Source organism: Channa argus, chromosome 9 (genome assembly GCF_033026475.1).
Source record: "Channa argus isolate prfri chromosome 9, Channa argus male v1.0, whole genome shotgun sequence".
Classification (NCBI taxonomy): Eukaryota; Metazoa; Chordata; class Actinopteri; order Anabantiformes; family Channidae; genus Channa; species Channa argus.
The window spans coordinates 17,094,767-17,114,075 of record NC_090205.1 but is presented as its reverse complement, the minus strand read 5'-3'; the positions used below and the strand labels follow the sequence as shown (position 1 = coordinate 17,114,075).

The 19,309-nt window shown below is 39.5% G+C and overlaps 1 protein-coding gene across 20 annotated transcripts in view; it reads right to left on the bottom strand.

Moving 5' to 3' along the window:
- dip2a (disco-interacting protein 2 homolog A) overlaps nt 1–19,309 on the bottom strand; it is a 68,745-nt gene that overhangs the window by 8,755 nt on the left and 40,681 nt on the right. For 4 of the 20 annotated variants that reach the window (XM_067515536.1, XM_067515534.1, XM_067515537.1 and 1 more), the window contains 22 exons: nt 17,327–17,446; nt 17,129–17,248; nt 14,318–14,581; nt 11,903–12,058; nt 10,855–10,896; nt 8,531–8,650; nt 7,654–7,851; nt 7,358–7,449; nt 6,828–6,938; nt 5,701–5,824; nt 5,510–5,619; nt 5,204–5,306; nt 4,112–4,176; nt 3,471–3,564; nt 2,793–2,912; nt 2,528–2,642; nt 1,817–1,956; nt 1,338–1,474; nt 1,135–1,215; nt 749–876; nt 474–588; nt 15–216 (listed from right to left, as the gene is read on the bottom strand). In XM_067515536.1, coding sequence (XP_067371637.1) covers nt 15–216; nt 474–588; nt 749–876; nt 1,135–1,215; nt 1,338–1,474; nt 1,817–1,956; nt 2,528–2,642; nt 2,793–2,912; nt 3,471–3,564; nt 4,112–4,176; nt 5,204–5,306; nt 5,510–5,619; nt 5,701–5,824; nt 6,828–6,938; nt 7,358–7,449; nt 7,654–7,851; nt 8,531–8,650; nt 10,855–10,896; nt 11,903–12,058; nt 14,318–14,581; nt 17,129–17,248; nt 17,327–17,446 — 2,757 coding nt within the window. Of the gene's footprint in view, nt 1–14; nt 217–473; nt 589–744; nt 877–1,134; nt 1,216–1,337; nt 1,475–1,816; nt 1,957–2,527; nt 2,643–2,792; nt 2,913–3,470; nt 3,565–4,111; nt 4,177–5,203; nt 5,307–5,509; nt 5,620–5,700; nt 5,825–6,827; nt 6,939–7,357; nt 7,450–7,653; nt 7,852–8,530; nt 8,651–10,854; nt 10,897–11,902; nt 12,090–14,317; nt 14,582–15,515; nt 15,569–17,128; nt 17,249–17,326; nt 17,447–19,309 lie in introns of those variants that run through there. The other 16 variants (XM_067515538.1, XM_067515542.1, XM_067515543.1 and 13 more) reach the window with 11 other exon arrangements.

Below are 19,309 nucleotides of genomic sequence, written 5' to 3'. Positions count from 1 at the left end.
ATTTGGTGTGTTACCTGGCTGTTTTTGTCTTGGTTTGGGCAGGTTGGTGACACACGTGTGAGGGCACATAAGGACATTGCAGGGGTGCAAGGCCCCCTCCAGGAAGCGCTGTTTTGTCTCTGATATATGGATGCCACCCAGAGGAGCCTTAGGAAGTGTATTCGCAGGCACTAGAGCCAGGCAGTACACCCCTACCTGGTGAATGCTGTCAATGGCCTGAAAACACATGCAAAATACATGCAGAAACAAAGGAGGATCTATCAAGATTAAAGCAAAACAGAAAAGTTAACTGTATTCATTACAATAATTTATCTTAAGTTCCTATTGAACATTTAACTGACTAAATACGAAAACTAGTATTTTCCTTGAAATTTTCTTTAAAAGGAAAAAAACCCACACTGGTTTTTTTACATATGGTTTACTTTGGTGTCAGTCAAAAATAAAATGTGACGAACACTAAGCCCTGTCAGCACCTGAAGGACTCGGCTCATCCATTGGAAGCTGTCCTCTTCAGAGGCATCTGGCCTCTGCTCTGCCACAACAACAATTCTCTCATCATGAAGCACAGTCACAGAAAACACTGCTATTCTGGAACACACAAAACACAACAATACTGTTACAGCTGATTGCAGTTACTGATGTTCGGTTACACTGTGGCAAGCGAGACAACGATTCAAATAAGACAGAGAAAACAGCCATGTAAATATGTGTTGCACTTTAAAATTCTATGTATTCAGGCTGCTTTTACCTCCCCCTGTACACAAACTTCATGGGCTCCACAGCTAGCGCTGTGGCAACTACGTCATCAGCATTGTGTCTCCGCCCACTGACCACCATCAGCCCGTCAATCTTCCCCGCAATAAACACAAGGCTGTCCTGGTGGGACACACAAAGCACACACAGAATGAATACATTTATTTCCACAGTGTACAACAGAGTGTGCACCTACAAAAATTGCAAATTAACTGGTCTGTTTCACTGAGGAGCCTGGACCAAGAAACACCTTAAAGACTGGACTGACCGACGCCTTCCCGACAGCTGATTGTTGGCTTGATGTGTCCTTAACCCACAACAAAACTTGTGCTGCAAAAAGTGCGAGGTAAAACAAGTGCATATTAGGAACGTGGAACTTACTGGTCCCACAAAGCCCAGCAGTGAGGTCCTGGTGAACGGTCTGTCACTGAGGGGAAGCCCAGACGACGTTACTGGGATGGTCTGCAAGACAAAAGTGCATTTTAGAAAAATGAAAGGTTACTTCATACTTATTAATTCAGTATTTAGTAACATCAACAGATGACTTTGTCCCACCTGGATAGTTCCTGAACAAAAACACTAACCTCAAATACGTTCTTGGTCATGCCTGGGAGGCCATAGTAAGCTACACCAGTGCTACCTGAGCTCACACAGATCTCTCCAACCTCATCTGTCTGACAGAGATAGGGAGTCCCCTCCACCCGCACCACACAAACCAGAGCTAGAGACACACAATAGTTGCAGGTGAAATGTACGTCAAACCAATACGTCAATACTTGAAACGATATATTACTTGGTGTGCATACTCTACTAGTTTAGGGTGATGTGTTGATTAACTTTTGTGCCTTTCTTTCATGCCTTCCGGTATTTTATTGTTTTGTTTTTTTCCATTGTCAACATGGTGCTTTTTAGTGTTCACATGTACAGATTCTGAATTTATCAGCACAGGAATCTTGTTGTTCATTTTAGGAATATCTGACCCAGTCATTGTTTCTATCTGTCACAAAAAAACTTTTATTTTTATTGTTTCTTCTCATTGGCAGCAGCAAAATGCACAGTGTACCTCCAGGCATGACCTGTCCTACATCCTGCACTGTAAGGACAGAGAGTTTCTCATCCGTGTCCACACGGATCACACTGTGGCTCAGCCCACCCATAGACAGCACAGCCTTGCCTGGAGGAGGAACACCCATTTCAGGTGGCCTGGAACACAAACAGATAATTACACTTACATGCTTTACCACTAAACATGATGACACACAGATAAAGAGATCCACAGTTGTCAGAACCTGACATGGTCACTTATCCTCTTCAGGAATAATGCCACTGCCTTCCATAGAAAATAAATCATACTAATTTGTGACACATTGTTTGCCAGTTCTGTCATTATTGTTTATTTAAACAGCAGACTAAGCCCTCTACCGCCTCTGAACACTGTCCTTATTACAGCAGAATAACATCTCAAAAGGAAAGCCATGTTGTTATTTTAAAATATGTAAACCTGTGAGACATTTCTAATGTAATTTTTTTTCTTAAGGTAAAAATAGATAGATGTGCTTTCAGTCTGTGTGTCATCATAATTCTCCTCCATAACTGAGCCCGATGATCAGCAAAAAGCTTTAAATCCTATAGTCTGTCCCTGTGTGAAAGAAGCAAGCATCATCCTCCTCTCCCTGCAGGATCCAACTGATGCTGCAAACATAAGAGTGATATAACAGGGCCGTAATTCAAAGCTATGGCTTTGTTCTGTTATGATGTAGTAATGGTAGCTCACCGGCGGATGGCGACAGTCATGGCTTCTGAAGAGCTGGCACATGGACAGATCACTTCAGGTCGCAGGCCACGTGCCTGGAACACGTTGAGAAAGGCATCACAGGAGGATATCGACCCTGCCGTAATGTGCACACACGCACACACATACACACAGTTAAACAGATATACAAGTAAATCCAAATGACCTAAATCAATGATAATTTCTTGTGGCTTCAAGGTGTTTAATAAAGTTATTTAATTAGATGATAATCTGCAAGGGGGCTCACATGGGTTAGCTCCATCTGCTACAATTAGCATGCGCAGTGAGCTCAGGCTGATATCTCTCTGGTCTCTCTGGGCCAGTAGAGACCAGTGCATGTCCCTTGACTTCACCACTGCTACCCGTGCTGTACAGAGGACATACAGTAATGAAACCAGCTGACAGTGAAAACATCCAGTCAACATAGCAAACAGCAGCACACTTACACTCAATTGCCAGCAGGTAAAACAAGAGAGCTCAGTACAGAAAAGAGTCAGATTATATTCAGCACTGCAGGCCTCCTGCCCATGACCTTCACAGGCTAATACAATTAAGCAAGCAATCAATGAGTTCAACAAACTACTGCATTAATCCATCCACCCTCAAAAGTGCTGTAAGAATTGAAATTATTATTAGAAACTGATTAGAAACTGCCTCTGGAAGTGAAACTGGCTCATAGGCCTAAGAAAAAAACAAATATTAGATAAACATTCTACCATCAAGGAAGCTACTAATGTATATTTCTCATCTTTTTCTTTTTCCTTTATGCTGAACTGAAAGTATGCTACTTATAAGAATGAAAAATGGACAATTACAAGTAAGATTAATATTCAAAATATAAAGATAATATAAAGCTATACACTAGAGTGTAGATAAAATTAGGTCAAAATCCCTCTTCATAGGGTCGAGGTGGAAGGACCTTTACCTTTATATGTGTGAACCTTTTGAATCCAAGAGAGGGGATTCACTTTCATCAAAGAGTAAGGAATGCTGATGACGTGCATCCGATTCATCACACACTGATGACACAATACAGACAAGCATCATATAGGCAGCAGAAATTAGCAGAAGTGCATGACAACATTATGTTGCTCTGAAGCTGAAAGTCCCGACAGTATTGTACACTGATTAGGCATAACATTAAGACCACCTTTGCAATTAATGCAATCTAATACAGTGGCATATCATGCAGCTATCAGTATAAAACTGAAATGTCTGTGCTGCTGCTGTGTTATTTTAGTAACCTAAGTGTATATCAGCAGGGCATGTATAAAGTGAGTGTAAAAACAGAGTGAAAATTCCCCAGCAAGTCTGAAAGCAGTTAATCAAAGCTGAGTTGGCTATGTGTTAGGAAAAAAATATTTTTAAAGGTTTCAATCTCCTGAGTTACAGTATGACTCAAGAATTTTCTGCCTGTCAGGACTCCTTAGTTTAAATGCATTTGCATAGTGATAAAGTCCTTGTCGGGAAGATAATCAGTCAGTTAGATAAATCAGCAAACTGAGCTCAGATCTCTTTCACTTTACTCTGATTATGTAATCATCCTATTAGCTTAAAACTACTCACAGTAAGAACACCATGCCATAATCCTGCTTCTCTCTTGAAGTCCAGGACATTGGTTATTGTCTCGCCTGTGAGTAAAAAGGAGACATTTTCAAAGTTAAGGACAGAAGAATTTGAGATATTTAATCTAACATTTCTTTTCTTCTCAAGGCCATTCACAGTACTAACATTAAACCTCTTATGTGAAGGAGAAGGAATTTTTTATGTACAAAGCCTGACTTCATTAAACACTTAAAGGGTGACTTCACCAATTTTCAACTTGCTTTCTAGGGCTTCAGTTTAGGTTGCAAATGTCCATTAATGGTTTTAAACTTCCCTTGGACTTCCCTATAATAAAATATTTCTGTGCATCTAGCTGAAAAACTCCTCCAGGTGACATCATGCAGAGTAATTTTTCATCATTAGGAGTTCAGATGATGTCATAGAGGAGCCCAGGAAAACCAGGTTGACCATCATTACAAACTTCATAGTATGTGCAATAGGATGACATAATCAGAACTGAAGGTTCCTCCAACTCATGTAATCTGTAGGAATGCTTTAGCTAGAAGTAGAGATATATTTTAATATAGGGAAGTTAGGATGTTTAATGACCTCTATTTAGATGTTCTACCCAAACTAGAACCAAAACAACCAAGTTAAATATAAGTGAAGGTGTCCTTTAATTAAGTTTTAGAAGTGTCTTATTGGGCATCTGGTGCAGTTACAAGTTATTTAGAATAAAACTGGGACACTGGACAAGGGGAAGTACGCTTTATTTTTAAGCAGACTGACCCAGGTCTGACAAAATTAAATAGCCAAACCAGCAGCATGAAAGGACAAATGTATAAAATAAAATATATAAAAAAGGCTACATATGAACAGGCTCTCTGTTCAGGCTCACACCTGAAGTATTATTACCAATGTTTTCATAATTACTACATCATGACTGGTTTCTTTTTTCTCTATCTCTTTCTAGCACAGGCTAAAAGGAAACTGGTTGCTTTTCTTTAAATTAGGAGAATTAATGAAAGACATTTAAAACACAGAAGATGATTATGAAAACTATGGCTGAAGACTTGAGGGATAAATATAAAAGTAATTGAATATCCACCTCACCTTCACTGTAGCCACAGGCCTGTGTAAGAGCGTGACAGTGAGCCAGCATGGCTGAATGGGACACTGTGATCCCCATAGTACTTCCTTCCTTGCTGGTTTTATACTGGATGTAAGAAACATGAACAGTCATTGAACATCTTCATTACAAAATCATATATAGTAAAAGCCTGTTAAACTGGCTATTTATCTCTCTCTCTCTATCCATCCATCTATCTGTCTACAGTATCTAGCCATCCATCGCTATCTATATCTATCCATCTATATACATACACACACACAAACACACACACACACACACACACTTACTTCTATGTAGGCTATGTCATTACTTGCTTCCTGTACTGGGGGATGCCAGTCTTTTGGAGGCTTCACAACATGCTTCCCATCTGTCACAAACCACAGCAACCGCGGCCATCCTGCAGAGACAGAGACATGAAATTAGTTCAAAAAAATGAAACTTTACAGACTGTCAACACAAAAAATAATACAGGGTTTACCTTTAAAAGTGGCTACCTCCCCTGTTTGTGCTTTGGGCAGGCCTTTCTGACAAGCATCGGTGGTCAATGCCAATGTGACACCACAGCTGCCCAACAGAAAGCCAATCTGTTGACTTCCAGCATCCTGGGGAACCAAAGAGCATGTACAAAATCAGGTTCATGCTGGCAGGATTTGGCAAAGAGCATCTGTCACGCAGTCATCAACTAAAAACATAAAAGCTATGAGAAAAAAATGCACTAAGGGAATGTGGAATTTAGACAGAAAGCCAATGACTAAAGAAACAGAAACCTCAGAGCATTGTACATCAAACCAGCAGCAGGTAAGAAAGCAGAGTGATGGCCAATCACTTTTAAAAACTATACTGCTGAGCATCAAAGCCTCATCATGGCAGGAGTGAAACAGAAGATCTGATACAGACACTCATATTTGATTGGCTGTGCAAATTAGCTTACAGCTAGACCCATGCTGAGCAAACCATGCTGTGCACATAGGCATAAAATGTGGTAGATACTGGATGGAAAGAAAAAATAACAGGATAGAGGGGAGAGAGAGATAGATAAAAGCAGGACAGAGATGAAAAAGAATAAGAAAGTGACAAAAGGGAACAAGAGTTGGCCAATAAGTAAATGGGTTTCTGAATACTAAGAACAGATGGGCTAGTTCTGTATTTTGACAGGAATTACATATTATTTCACTTAACTCAAATCTCATTAGTTACAGTAGAGCATCCGCTAACATAGTGTTTATAAAGGCCAATCAAGGAAAGGGTATCACTACTAATCCTGTGAGGATAATGTTGACAAATTAGGCTGAGTTTAATTTGATTGTGTTAGAAACTGCAATGCATTATAACCCTTTGTCATTAGAACATTTGAAAGATAATGATTCTGCTGTAGTTGTAATAAGTGGTAGACATTCTCTGGCACAAAATGAAGAATAGAATTTAGGAATATTGGAATAAATCACCAATATGCACTGAAACAACACAACTAGGCATACCTCATCTCCCCTTCAATCATTTATGGGTTAAATGTCTAACAGTGGTCCCTACTGATCATTATTTTTATCTGCGAAACATAACTATGTCAAGTTAAGAAATTCCCACAAGACGGTATTTTGACTTTACCTTTCTGGTTAGCGGTACTTCAATAGGCACAGGTACTAGCTCTGCCAGGAGGCAGCTGTAGAAGGCCACCATGAACATGACCGGGTCATTGTTGGGGAAAACAAGTGCGACCTACAAGTGTATCACAGACAACAAGCAATTGCAATTTTAGGTGAAGATATTGAAACAAGCAAACATCAAAAACTGAATCTGGAACCAAACATTTGTTTCTTTTCCCTAAGTGATGGAATAACACTGTATTTATAAAAACAACAAAAAAATGACAGCCTATTAAAAGTAGATTACTCTAATGCAGTCTTCCATAAAGGAAGAAATATTAATAATTCAAGAACATATTAAAGAGTCGAGATGTTGTTTTAATGGTACTGTAAATGCTGTAAAAAAAAAAAAAAGTTGTTTCTGCACATCAACAGTGGTGTTCACTGAAAATGTGCAGTGAGCTGCTGTTGGAATTGCTGGGTGTTGCTTCAGGAGCATTTGCCAAATCCCTGAAATTCAACTAGAAATGCAACATTTGACATTTAGCTTACTCTATCTCCAGGCAAGAGCAAAGGCTCATTTCTGGTGCTCAGCTTGTTAAGAAGAGTGTAGGCCAGTTTCTGACTGCGGGTCCACAGTTTACCTAGAGAGGTGAATACATATGTAATGTCAAACATTTTTCTATTTAAAAATCCCTGACTTTCCAATCAAAATTTAAAACACAAAATAGCTTAGTCTGACAGTAGATTACAAAATATAGTATGTAGAGAGGGACACATATGCTTCTTTACACATCAATCGTTCAAATTCATACAATTGTGCCAGAGATCCACAGGTTGGTACCTACCATAGGTGAGTGTGTAGATTGGCTTTCCAGCATTGTCGAGTGCTGTGAGACAAGGACTCTTGGGCTGAGTGGTACCCCACCGCTGTAGGGCTGCTGGCAAGGAAGGAGGCCAGTTGGTGACCACCCCGAGAGGCTCTCCTTCCAGGGGACTCATCTGCTGGCCTTCTGGTTTTGGCTGGTTGGGATCTGGCTGTTGGACTAAATGCAAGAGGAAGAGAATTGGACATAAATATGACAATTTGTGCAACATAGCATAATTAAGTAAGCTGGTAAGTTGGAAGCAAAACGCCTCCATCAAGAAAAGACAGTATTCAGCCAACTCCCAATAATGCTTTGCATGGGTTTTATGTCAAGCACACCACTTGCCATAAAAAAGCTTGCCATGCACACAGGCAGAGTCTTGGCTTTTACCTGCTAATGTGTTACTATTTCTGCTGCTCTTTGATTTGCAGTAATCATTTAGCCTGGCAGAGTACCATCCAAAACAATGATGAGCTAGATGGTGTGTGTATGTATTTCTGTAGCCTCTATTCTCTAACCACTCCCAATGAAAACCTCGTCATCTTAGTTCCAACAGCAATCAACAATGCAACCAATGGTCTAAAAGTGTACATTGGGAGACGTAGTAAGGTCAATGTTAATTTGTTATTTTTAAATGAAACAAGAAAATAACAACCATCAATACTCAAGCTGGAAAAATCCCAATGAAAGCTAGAAAAAATCTTGTCAACTGACATTTCTGTCATGTTTCAAAGTGTAGGAAGGTTGTGTCAAATTTAGCAATTAGCTGCTCTGATCGCTTGTTATACTACAGAAAAAGGTTGCCTCTACATGCCTGTGTGATAGAAACAATATAATTACTTCTGGGCCAGCTTACCATCTAAAAGCTCCTCAAAGTCATCAACAAAGAACTCTCGCAATGGTGGCCGCTTTGGTCTCTTCAGAGTGTTAAGCAGCTGCTGGATTTTAGAAGAGACGCGACTGTTAACTGGAACACCTACACAATTAAATTGGAGGGGATGAAAAAAGGGAGGGGGGGTCACACAAGGCAAAATAAATGTATGGAGAATAATACAGACATGCAAATGAAGAATATAAAAAGTGGTATAGACAGGTGGGAGGGGATACAGTAGGGAAAGACATACATACACAGGTTGAGCAATTGGTGAGGTGATGAGAAGAAATGGATAAGATGTGGACAGATGACAGAGGAAAGAGGAGAGACAAGAGTTCAGTGTGGCGTTCTAATAAGGCATAGAAGGGAAGAAAACGGCTGTCACTCGTACTGAGGCGCAATTAAAAAACAGTGGGTCATGAGGTTCTCTACAGTCACCTGGAGGCCAAACATTACAGTCTTAAAGTCTAAATACTCAAGATATACTAAAAAGCCTCACATGCATAATAAATCAGTAAACAAGGAGCAGCCTCCCTTGCTGCTTAGCAACAAAGACATCCTCTCTGCATTGCTGTGATTTATGAGGTGCTTGAAAAGGTATCGGTTTACTTGAGCTATGCAAAATTAATCATAGTGGAGGGCTAAAATCAGCTACGCTTCAGTAAGGTCACAACATATGTATATCATTGACCTGTATATTAAAATTAATCTTTAACAAGTTTTTAACACTACTGTGTAGAGGAAAACTAAAATAAAACATTCTCAGAAACCATACCTGCAGAGACATAAATCATTATAAAAATAGTAAGTTCAATAAAAGAAAATATCCAAAGACTGGATCATGAGAACTGGACATCTTTCTTCTTGCTTAGAAACATTTAGCTATTTATCTAAGCAGCTTCTTCAGACTGAACAGACTGAAGTGGCTTGAAAATAAAGTGGCCAGTTCTATCCTCCAGAGCAGGCCTTTGTTCAATCCTGGCCTGAATAGGCTCATTAAGGTGGCAGGTTGGGAACAGGGTGGGGTCATCAAGATGTAAAATTTCGAACCCAACTACCAAAACCCCTAAGATGGGGGGTTCTTGGGTGTGGCCCTCTGGGTGGATGTGTGACATGGTCTTAATCTTCCAGGGGATGGATGAAAGAGCAGCATGAAAAATGGGAGACAGGCTGTGCCTGAGGCCTCCTCTGTTGAGAGAAGGATTCTCCATGTGAACATAAATAGCTTCACATCCCACCTGTCTTCTTTATCCAAAATGTGTACATTGCCATCCTAGGAGCTGGACACAACCTGCCTGGTCTATCTTACTATAATAGGTGTTATTCAGACAAATTCTGCCTCATATGTAGGAACAGATGTTCCGGAAGTACTTCTGGGGTCAGTGCAGCACCTAATGGGCCAATTAGAAAGCCACAGACAGATAGTACAACATCTGAGAGCTAGGAACCCCACCTACTCAAGAGCTTTGAGGATAACAGATTGAGTCATGTCAACTAGACTTCTTTCTTGGGTGAGTAGCTAAATATTTCCAACAAATAAGAAAGAAGTAAAGTTGAAATGACCCAACCGTCGCATGGCAAGGTAGTATTTAGCAAACATTACATAAACTGGAGTAATTAGTGCATTTGTTAGTGACTTTTTTAGATGAAGATTAATACATGTTAAAAATGCAGGATTGTATGTAGAATTGCCTCAGAATATTTACTAATAATAAAAATTTAATAATGTTTGACCTATGTTACTCAGGGAAACAATTGCCAGGTAATAAGTTTCATTAATTGCTGATTAAAAAAAAAAAAATTTCATGAGTTCTGTGGCCTGTAGGAATATTAGAGGCAGCATGGCAGGCACCATCAGAAACCAAACAGATAAAGCTTTCATAACTGACATTCGTAACTGTCTACAGTCCACTATACACTGATATTATAACAGCAGCAGAGCTAGATGGCTGCTATGAAAGATCCCATTGCATAACTACCGAATAACAGGCTAGTATCACGGGATATAATGTGAAACACAAAGTGCCTAATGTGAGAGAGGAAGCCAGTATGTCGAAATGCAAAGTATTCACAACTGCAAATTGGTTCTGATACCTGACATGATGAATACACTTTTTGCCTCAACATCCTCCAATAGAGGAGCATTTAGTTTAGACACCATCATGAAGATACTAAAAATGCTAAAGCCTTTGCAACAAGCAGACACATACAGTACACACACACACACTGGAATAAGCACAAATGCACACACAGCAGCGTGCACATATACCAGACTGCCATAGAGTCAGAGGAACAGTAATAAATACCATCTATTAAACCGAGGGATCCTTGACCTCTCCACTCACAGCCTAGAGGAGACACATCAGGACGTTAATTAAACAAACCTGCAAACGTTTGTCTGTGTGTGTGTGTGTGTGTGTGTGTGTGTGTGTGTGTGTGTGTGTGTGTGTGCATATGTGTGAGAGAGATCTGTACCAGCAGCCAGATGTAGGTGCAGTAATACTGGACTAATAAAGAGCTCAGAAAGCTTTTGTTGTTGTACTATAACAAAAAAGATACAAGACTTGTATTTATTTTTTGTCATTTTTTGTGACTAATGTGGAAAAACACAAGTTTGAGTGTGGATACCATACAGCAAAAAATAAGCAATTGTGGCCACTGTAGCTTCAATGGTAAGGCAGTCTAGAGTTCTATGAACTCTAGGGTTTGTGGTTTGATCCTCAGTGCCTCTTAGTGTTCCAGTTTTCTGTGTGTTAGCTTTATTACAAATTGTACAAAACTCCAAACAAGATCTCAACAGATAATGAATGAATCAAGACACAAAATCTTGGTGGACTATAAACTTTGTGCATTTATTAGAAATACTATCTATATTACCAGATCTCAATGTCAAGTCATTTTAGAAAGTCCTGAAACATGCTGACTCATTATTAGAAAATAAATAAAATAAAACACAATTTAAATTTTATGAACTGTAATCTTGGTTCTAATCTTTTAACTGGTTACTCATCTATACACTTTGAACGATCAAAGTGTCAATATGGGCAATGGTCCATTTGGAAACTGCTGGCAGCGCTGGGTAAATATGAGACTAGATGCTGTTTTAATGATGAATAATGTCTGAAGCTGTTAATTTTACTGCCTAATTTATTATCAACATGACAAGAAGTGAACAAGACTTTTTCAGGACTACAGTTGATAGTTGTATTAGTTAGGGAGACGAAATGGGAAGTAACATGATGGATATGTGTGTGTGTGTGGGGGGTCTTTCGGGGAAGTCAGTACCAGGCAGACTAGAAGCAGGGGAGTGAGGAAAAGGAAGAAGATGTGTGTGAGCGTGAGCAGGAAACTCACCATCTGCAGTCTCCATGACGCTGGTGTGGTGGTTGTAGCCACGGGAAATGCCTCGCACAGAGGCCACCTGCGGCCGCTCCATGTGAAGTGAGGAGCGCTCCGACAGCCCCGTCACATCGGGGGGTGCTGAATGGTTATCTGTGATGAGTGGGGTGTCTGGGGGTTAAAAGGTCTGTGCTTCTTTAGTCTGTCACAACGAAATTAAATCCTACTTTTTAGGGTAGCAAAATAACTAATGTGACAGCTTAGGAAATTAACTGGGGGACTAGGATCATTTCCGTTATCTGTGAGCGGATAAGCGTTTTTCACTGGGGGAGAATGCATTTCAATTCAGCAGATATGTTTCCCTAAATGTGTAATGTATTTCACAGAGAACAACATGTCTTTTCAAAGATTAGCTGATTAGCTGGCAAGTCTGAGGATATTGTGATGACCTCCTTTTCTACTCCGTGCATGCTCATCAAAAACATTACAATAGGTCTAATTAAAGTTACTAACTCAAGTACATGCATAAGACAAGTGTGATGGCATTATATCCGGTCCCTGGCCTGTTATTCTTTTTAATATTCTTTTAATATTCTTTTTTAATATTCTTTTGTTGACACTGTTAAAGATTTGTTAATCTAACCATATTTTTATTATGAATGTTGAATATGTTGGAATATGTTTTTATAGGACAGCTTCACTGATTTTGAACTTGCTTCTTTTGGTTCTAGTTAAGTAAATACCGTTAAACTTCCCTTTGAATTCACTATATCAAAATATTTTTCTACTTCTGAAAATGCCCCCAAATGACATCACTTAGAGGAACCTTTAGTTCAGATTATGTTATCTTATTGCTCACACTATGGAGTCTGTAATCACGGTGAACATGCTCTCCAGATGACATCATCTCAACTCCTAATGATGAAAAACTCCTCCATGAGATGTCATTTTTCAGCTAGAATCAGAGAAATATTTTAGGCAAGTAAGAGGGAAGTTTAAAAGCATTAATGTCCATTTACCCAAACTAAAGCCATAGAAAGGACGTTGAAAATTTGTGAAGTTGCCCTTTAAAATAGAAATATGCTTGGTTGGCGAAACACCTCTGAATGTAATGTGGTTCAGTTCAACACCACTGGCAACTGCAACCTTAACAATAAAGTACAGTTTACAGTAAAATATTCATCTGCCCGTGAATTTTAAAGTTAAACATTATCTTTGTAAAGTAAGAATCTATTTAAATCTATTTATGATGTCATGGGAATGTTGGTAAACACTTTTATGGTATGCATGTGCTCTTTATAAAGCACACTCTCCACAGAGTGCTGTTTGGACTGTGCATATAACATCTGTATAGCCAAAACTGTGTGATTTCAAAAGCAATAGACATGGCTCACTAGCCACTCTCTACTGCTGAAGAGACTGAAAGAGTTTGAGGGGCCAAAGAGGAGGGTGATATACGAGTTATTCACAGCTCCAGTCAGCAGCAGTCACTGCCACTACTTTATGACAGCAACCTTGAGGGGAGATGATCTGGGCAGAAATCAGAGAGCTGCCTCCTAATATGATATACTTCTGCTAGCAACACATACAGACACACATAAACACACATATATATGCAAGCAAGACATGTTCTCACACTGCTGCTGCTGAAAGACAGATCAAGATAGATCTACTGATTCTCATTAACCAGATTGTGACACTCACAGGACAACGTGGAACAAGTAGTTTTGACAGGTATGTCACTGTGGGCCTTTTCACATGACTGAATGACAGTATGATAGCAGATGGTGACAACTAATTAGGAAAATGTGGATTAAATCTCTGTAACTTGTTGCCTTTGTCTTGCCTCATCAAGTGCTTTTGTGTATCTGGAGAGAGACAAGGCCTTGGCAGATGAGGAGGCCACCGCTGTCTGTCTTTTCTTTAACTATAGTTTAGTGACCAGGCTGATGATCATAATATACATTTATTTTACATTTTATGTGACAATAATTTATGTTTCCCATCAAACACTACATGCAGTGAAATCAGCAAATGTGATGAAATGAAAAACGCATAGGATTTCTGTATATGCTTAGATGGAGGAATTTAAAACCATATTTCTAAGGAGCCGAGGCGTCTATGGGTTTGTTATAAGACTGTATTTGAACTTGAAATCAGCACTTTTCCATTAGCACAAATGAGAAGACTACACATATTAAACAATTTCAAATATGTTATTGTTTTGAGCATAGAATTGCCTCTCAACCATACTTATTACATTTTGACAGTATCTAGTGTTGATGGTTGCAGAGGAGGTTTGATTAACACTGAGCAAATTGTATTTACCTTTGGGCAAACTGAGAGCTCTGCCCTAATTAAAAAGAAAAAAAATCATGCAGACAAGCAAACCGTTATGTGATGGCATTTAACACCGTGTGTGTCACTGACCTAGCTGGGTGTGTGCCATAAGGTCGGCCAGTGCAGTAGCTGCAGTGTTGGCGTTGAGGGCTGCGTGGGTTGTGGAGTTGGTGACGGATCTCCCTCCCGGGTGGGATGAGGTGGATGATGCGGAAGATGAGGTGGACGAACTCTGGATGACACGATTGAACCAGTGCTCAACAGCTGGGTGGCTGTGGCTCTGGTAGGGCGTGGAGGTGGGCAGACGTCCCTGCCGGCGCAGTGAGCCTTCGTCTTCTGAAGCGGAGGAGGTGTCTGTGTTTGATAGTTCAAGACAGGGCAACGTCACAACAGTGGACAAGAACATGAACCTGTTTAATGTGTCTCCATCGAAGAGAAGGAAAAATATTATGTAAATGTAAAACATTGATTTAGATAATGCTGATGAAATGTTTTTGTTCGTATAAATACTGTAAAAAGCACATAAAAATGATGGTGAGATGATTTTAATGGAGATGTAAGGTGACATGTTGAGCAATGCTTGTTTCTATGGTACAAATTATATGCCTAAAGTAGGTGCAACTAAAAATAAATGCATCAAAAAGAACTACAGTATTTATTATATTAATGAGTATTATACGCTTTATATGCATTATATGCTATTAGATTGTGACTTGTACAGGAACCCAGCCTCCCTTGATGAAACTGTGACCAGTTGGTCTTAGTAAAAATAGCCCAAAAAGGAACGACTTCAAAGTAATGTAAGGATCCAGAATAAACAAATTCCACTTCTATTGCCAATCACCCAGAAATGTCATGGAGCGTTGCCTGTTTTGCAAGCCCTGACAAATGTAGGGAATTCACTCACACATCTCAAAATATTACACATTTGAGGACACTGTATAAAATAAAATTAAATAATGTCGAAAACAGATCTTTGGTCCACTGAGAGGATGAGAGTGAAAACTCACAAAAAAAACAGAGATTTAGCCTGTGCGTGGATTAGCGCATTCCTGACAGATGTTCTCTGACCTAATGAGCCTTCGTGTGATTAATCTGGCTACTAATCACTAACAGCATGTAGTTTAAAGTAAAGTTCATCAATTGGGAAACTATTAAAATCACTGTTACCTTCCTCAAGCTTCTCTGTGGGTTTGCAGAGACTGAGAGAAAGGCTAGAGGATGTTTGGTTATAATGAACTAAGATTTAATGTCTCTACAACTGGTAGACATGCAGGGGTTATCTCACATTTATGATTCTGTTTGTTATTCCTCTGCCTCACTCCAGTCTCTCTCAGTAACCTTGACACAGTTAAGACAGGGAGCAAAAGAGAACAAAGTCGAAACAGAGAGGTGGAAGGAAAGGAAAAGAAAAAAGGTATCAGTCACAGACCTAAGAATATTGTTAAGAGTGAGTCAGAGGATTTGGAAAGAAAGAGGGGGATATGAAAGAAAGAAACTTATCCAGAGATATCTCAGTTATTCTTCTCCATCAAAGAAATACTGCATTCAAGCAAACAAAGAAAGGTATATAAGAATTCAGCCCAGCAGCTGGCTGAAACAGGTTTTAAATGGTTGGTGCCTCAAAGCGACTGACTATACAGACATTGTAACATCCAGATTTAATCTAATTTTCATCTGTATAATGGTTATGGCACAATAGTGCCTCCCAACATCAGAATTCTAAAATGCTCACATTAAACTTGCCGACATCTGCTAATTAGCACAGGAAAACAAGTTAACCTGAAGCTACCAACTTAATAGTGGCATTCGAGCAACATTTAGGGGATTCCAAGCATTATAAAAATCGTTGACAAAAAATACAGTATGTGTTGACATATTTCTGTGAGTGCTGGACTAAACAGCTGACTGACAGACTGATGATGTTATCCTTAACAACATTTACCATGTATTAGTTAGATTATATCGTTTGTTGGTCTGTACATTAGTTATATTTCTGAAGTTACAGTAGATTAGGACATGTACAGTCCTATATAATTAGGACACAGTATACTGAATGACAGGTCTTTAAGTAAAGAAATGTGAATTACCTAGTACATCAACTACTACTTCTTCACAGTCTCACATATACAGTGGGTCTATATACCAAATAGGCTGAAAAGCAACTGACTGGGGTCCGACTAATGGAGACAATGTAGGACACAATAGAGTAAAGTCTGCCATTTACAAATATCACATGTAATGTTTCAACATTTAATATATCCCCTGCAACGTGTAGCTACCAAAAGTAGCATAGCCCCAGATCATACAGTACAGTCCAGTATCAGATTTTGTTGGTCCATAGAGCAAAACATACGCACTTCATCTTAAGAGATTACATAAAATACCTCAAGAGTGACTCAACAAGCATAAAGAATCCCCCTTCTTCTCCTGTGCAAACCCCAATGTATGATGGGCTGTGTCTTTACTTTTCTGACTAATAAAATACTGTCTGTTGGAAACATTTTGGCAAACTGATAACACAAAAAGGAGTGTTGGGCATCTCACAAAAAGAAACTACGGAATACAGTAAACAAATGTTCAATGAACTTCACCCACATAATACAAACGATTATAAATGAAGGGGAAAGGTCGACATTTTAAGACTGTTAAAAATCTGATTATGCATCCATTATGCAACTAATGTGGAAAGGTCCGCCTGGGAACATAATGGTGAGAATCGAGTCCTTTATAGTCACAAATAGTGGATTTATTCGTCAAACTGCAGATTTCTTCCTAGGCAATAACATGCTTAATCAGTGACGCGTTGATGCTCATGGAAACCCATGTAAACATTCCAAAATGAACATATACCTCATCTGCGTGTGCACAGAATACCCTCTGCCCAGTGGAAAGTCTCACCTGGTGGGGTACATGCCTCAACAGAAGACTGTACTAGCACAGATCGTCTCTTGGAGGGCATAGGCATCTTCCTCTCTTTATACTTTGCCAAAGCTGCTTGGACAGCTTCTGTGTGCAAATCTATAAAAACATATCAACAAGGTTTGGCCACAGCATTAAAAAAAAGAGACAATTTAAACTGAATGAAAAGATGATTACCAGATCTGAAGCGTTCATCACGGGTGTTGGCAGGCCGGGTCTTGTTGTGTTTCGAACCTGGAAGAACAGATTGGGAGGAGGCCTGGATCCTGTTGTCAATTTGTAGAGATGGATCTACACCTGAAGAAATACAAGACCAAAGCAAGGAAAGAACAATTGACAACAGCAAAGAAACCAAAAGTTATATCTTCCCCTAGTGCTCAAAAGCAGAAATACCACTAATAGACATATGAGCACAGAAAATGCTGGGACAAAGAACAACCCTGCTGAATAGTGTCTCACCACATCAAGTATTCACAGGCTTAACAGTAATCCCTACTTAGACTGGAATTGAGAAATTATTTACTTGAATTAATCCAGTCTTGGTCGAAGCTTTCCAGCTGCCTTTAAGCTTTCAAAGGGAGGCAAATGCAAATTACAAGAGACCTAACAGAAATAAGATGATTAAGCACAACAAACGTCAATAAGACAACATCTTCTACTGGAGAATCCAAAAATTATCAAACTCTTCAACCTCCCTGAGCCCTGCATGATAATTCATGCTTTCACTTATGCACTTCTTATTTGAGCTTAATAAGGAGCTAGTGGTTAGTGACAGAGGGGAAACACAAGACTACTGCCTGTAGTAACTGTATAAGCTCGTTTAGCAGTAATTTAAAACTGGCCTTGAATATGCCCCTCATGCTTCCATAGTGATACATTTTAAGTATATAGGTAAAAATGTAAGAGAAACTATTTTAGAATTATAGAAATACATAAAGCAATACATGGAGACAATCATTTGTTTTGCTTGTATTGACCGGTTTGTGTGCTTAAATGAGAAATTCTTCTTGACTTTCTCCTTGATTTTTTGCTTGCCTTCTACCTCACTTGTTAGTTACTTAAATTAAAAGCGTTATAAATGTAAATGTAAATGCACTTCCCCTACCATCTATGATCATCTACACCACCCTTCCATCAACTAAATAATTTAAACTGTACAGGGTTGAAGGGGGGCTGGAGGTAACCCCAGCTGTCATTCAGCAAAGCTGGAAACACCTTGGACAGGCCACCAATTTACCACAGGGCAGTAAAATAAACAGTTCAGCTGAAACATATTGGTGAAAAGTTCACAGACATTTGTGAGGTTCTGTCTCTGTGCAGCAACCTTTGCTGAGCTGTGGCCAAGTAAACCACCCAGAGTGACTATCCTTGCTACTAAAAAACTGGAAACAGCCATTTGAGGGCAGAGTTTTACGTAGGCTACATTCAGTCAGCTACATCTTACACTTCACTGGCTGGCAACTCAGACAGACAGACATTCAGCAGCCCACCCGGCTTTTCAGTCGGAGCTTAGAGGGGATCACTGAGGGCCACACTGTCAGCAAATCTCAGACAGCAGCAGCAGCAAATGCAATGCAATGCTGAACAACATACACATACAGTATACTTCTCCTAAATGTTTTAACAATGAATTTCAACCATTACACAATTTTGTCCTGAGAACATGAACACACACACCAAATGCTCTAGACATACATAAACACATCCATGTCTGCCATCCTTTGTATCATTATGACAGCCATAACAGTGATACCGTGGTTCAGAGAGGAAAAGCAAAGGTGTATAAATTGAGCCAGGACACCAGACCCAGTTGCTGGGTAGATCACACTGGTGGGACACACCACACCGAGCCAATCAGAGGCGTGGTCGGTCACAGCAGATGTTGTTATTGGTTTGCAGTGATGAATTTCTAGCATCTGTATGGTGCCAGCACTTAAAGGTGAGGTGGCTGACAACACGTGTTCTGTGTCTCAATCCTTGAGAGTAAATGACTCTGGGTAATGACTTAAGTTGTACTTTAAAATCACACACATAAATACTCTTACTTTGATTGAAATTACATATGTGCCAAATATAAACAAATTATTTGTGAATTAATTGTAAAAGAGCTAGGACTGCATTCATATTCATAAAAGAAAATTCCACAAGATTAGGATGAGA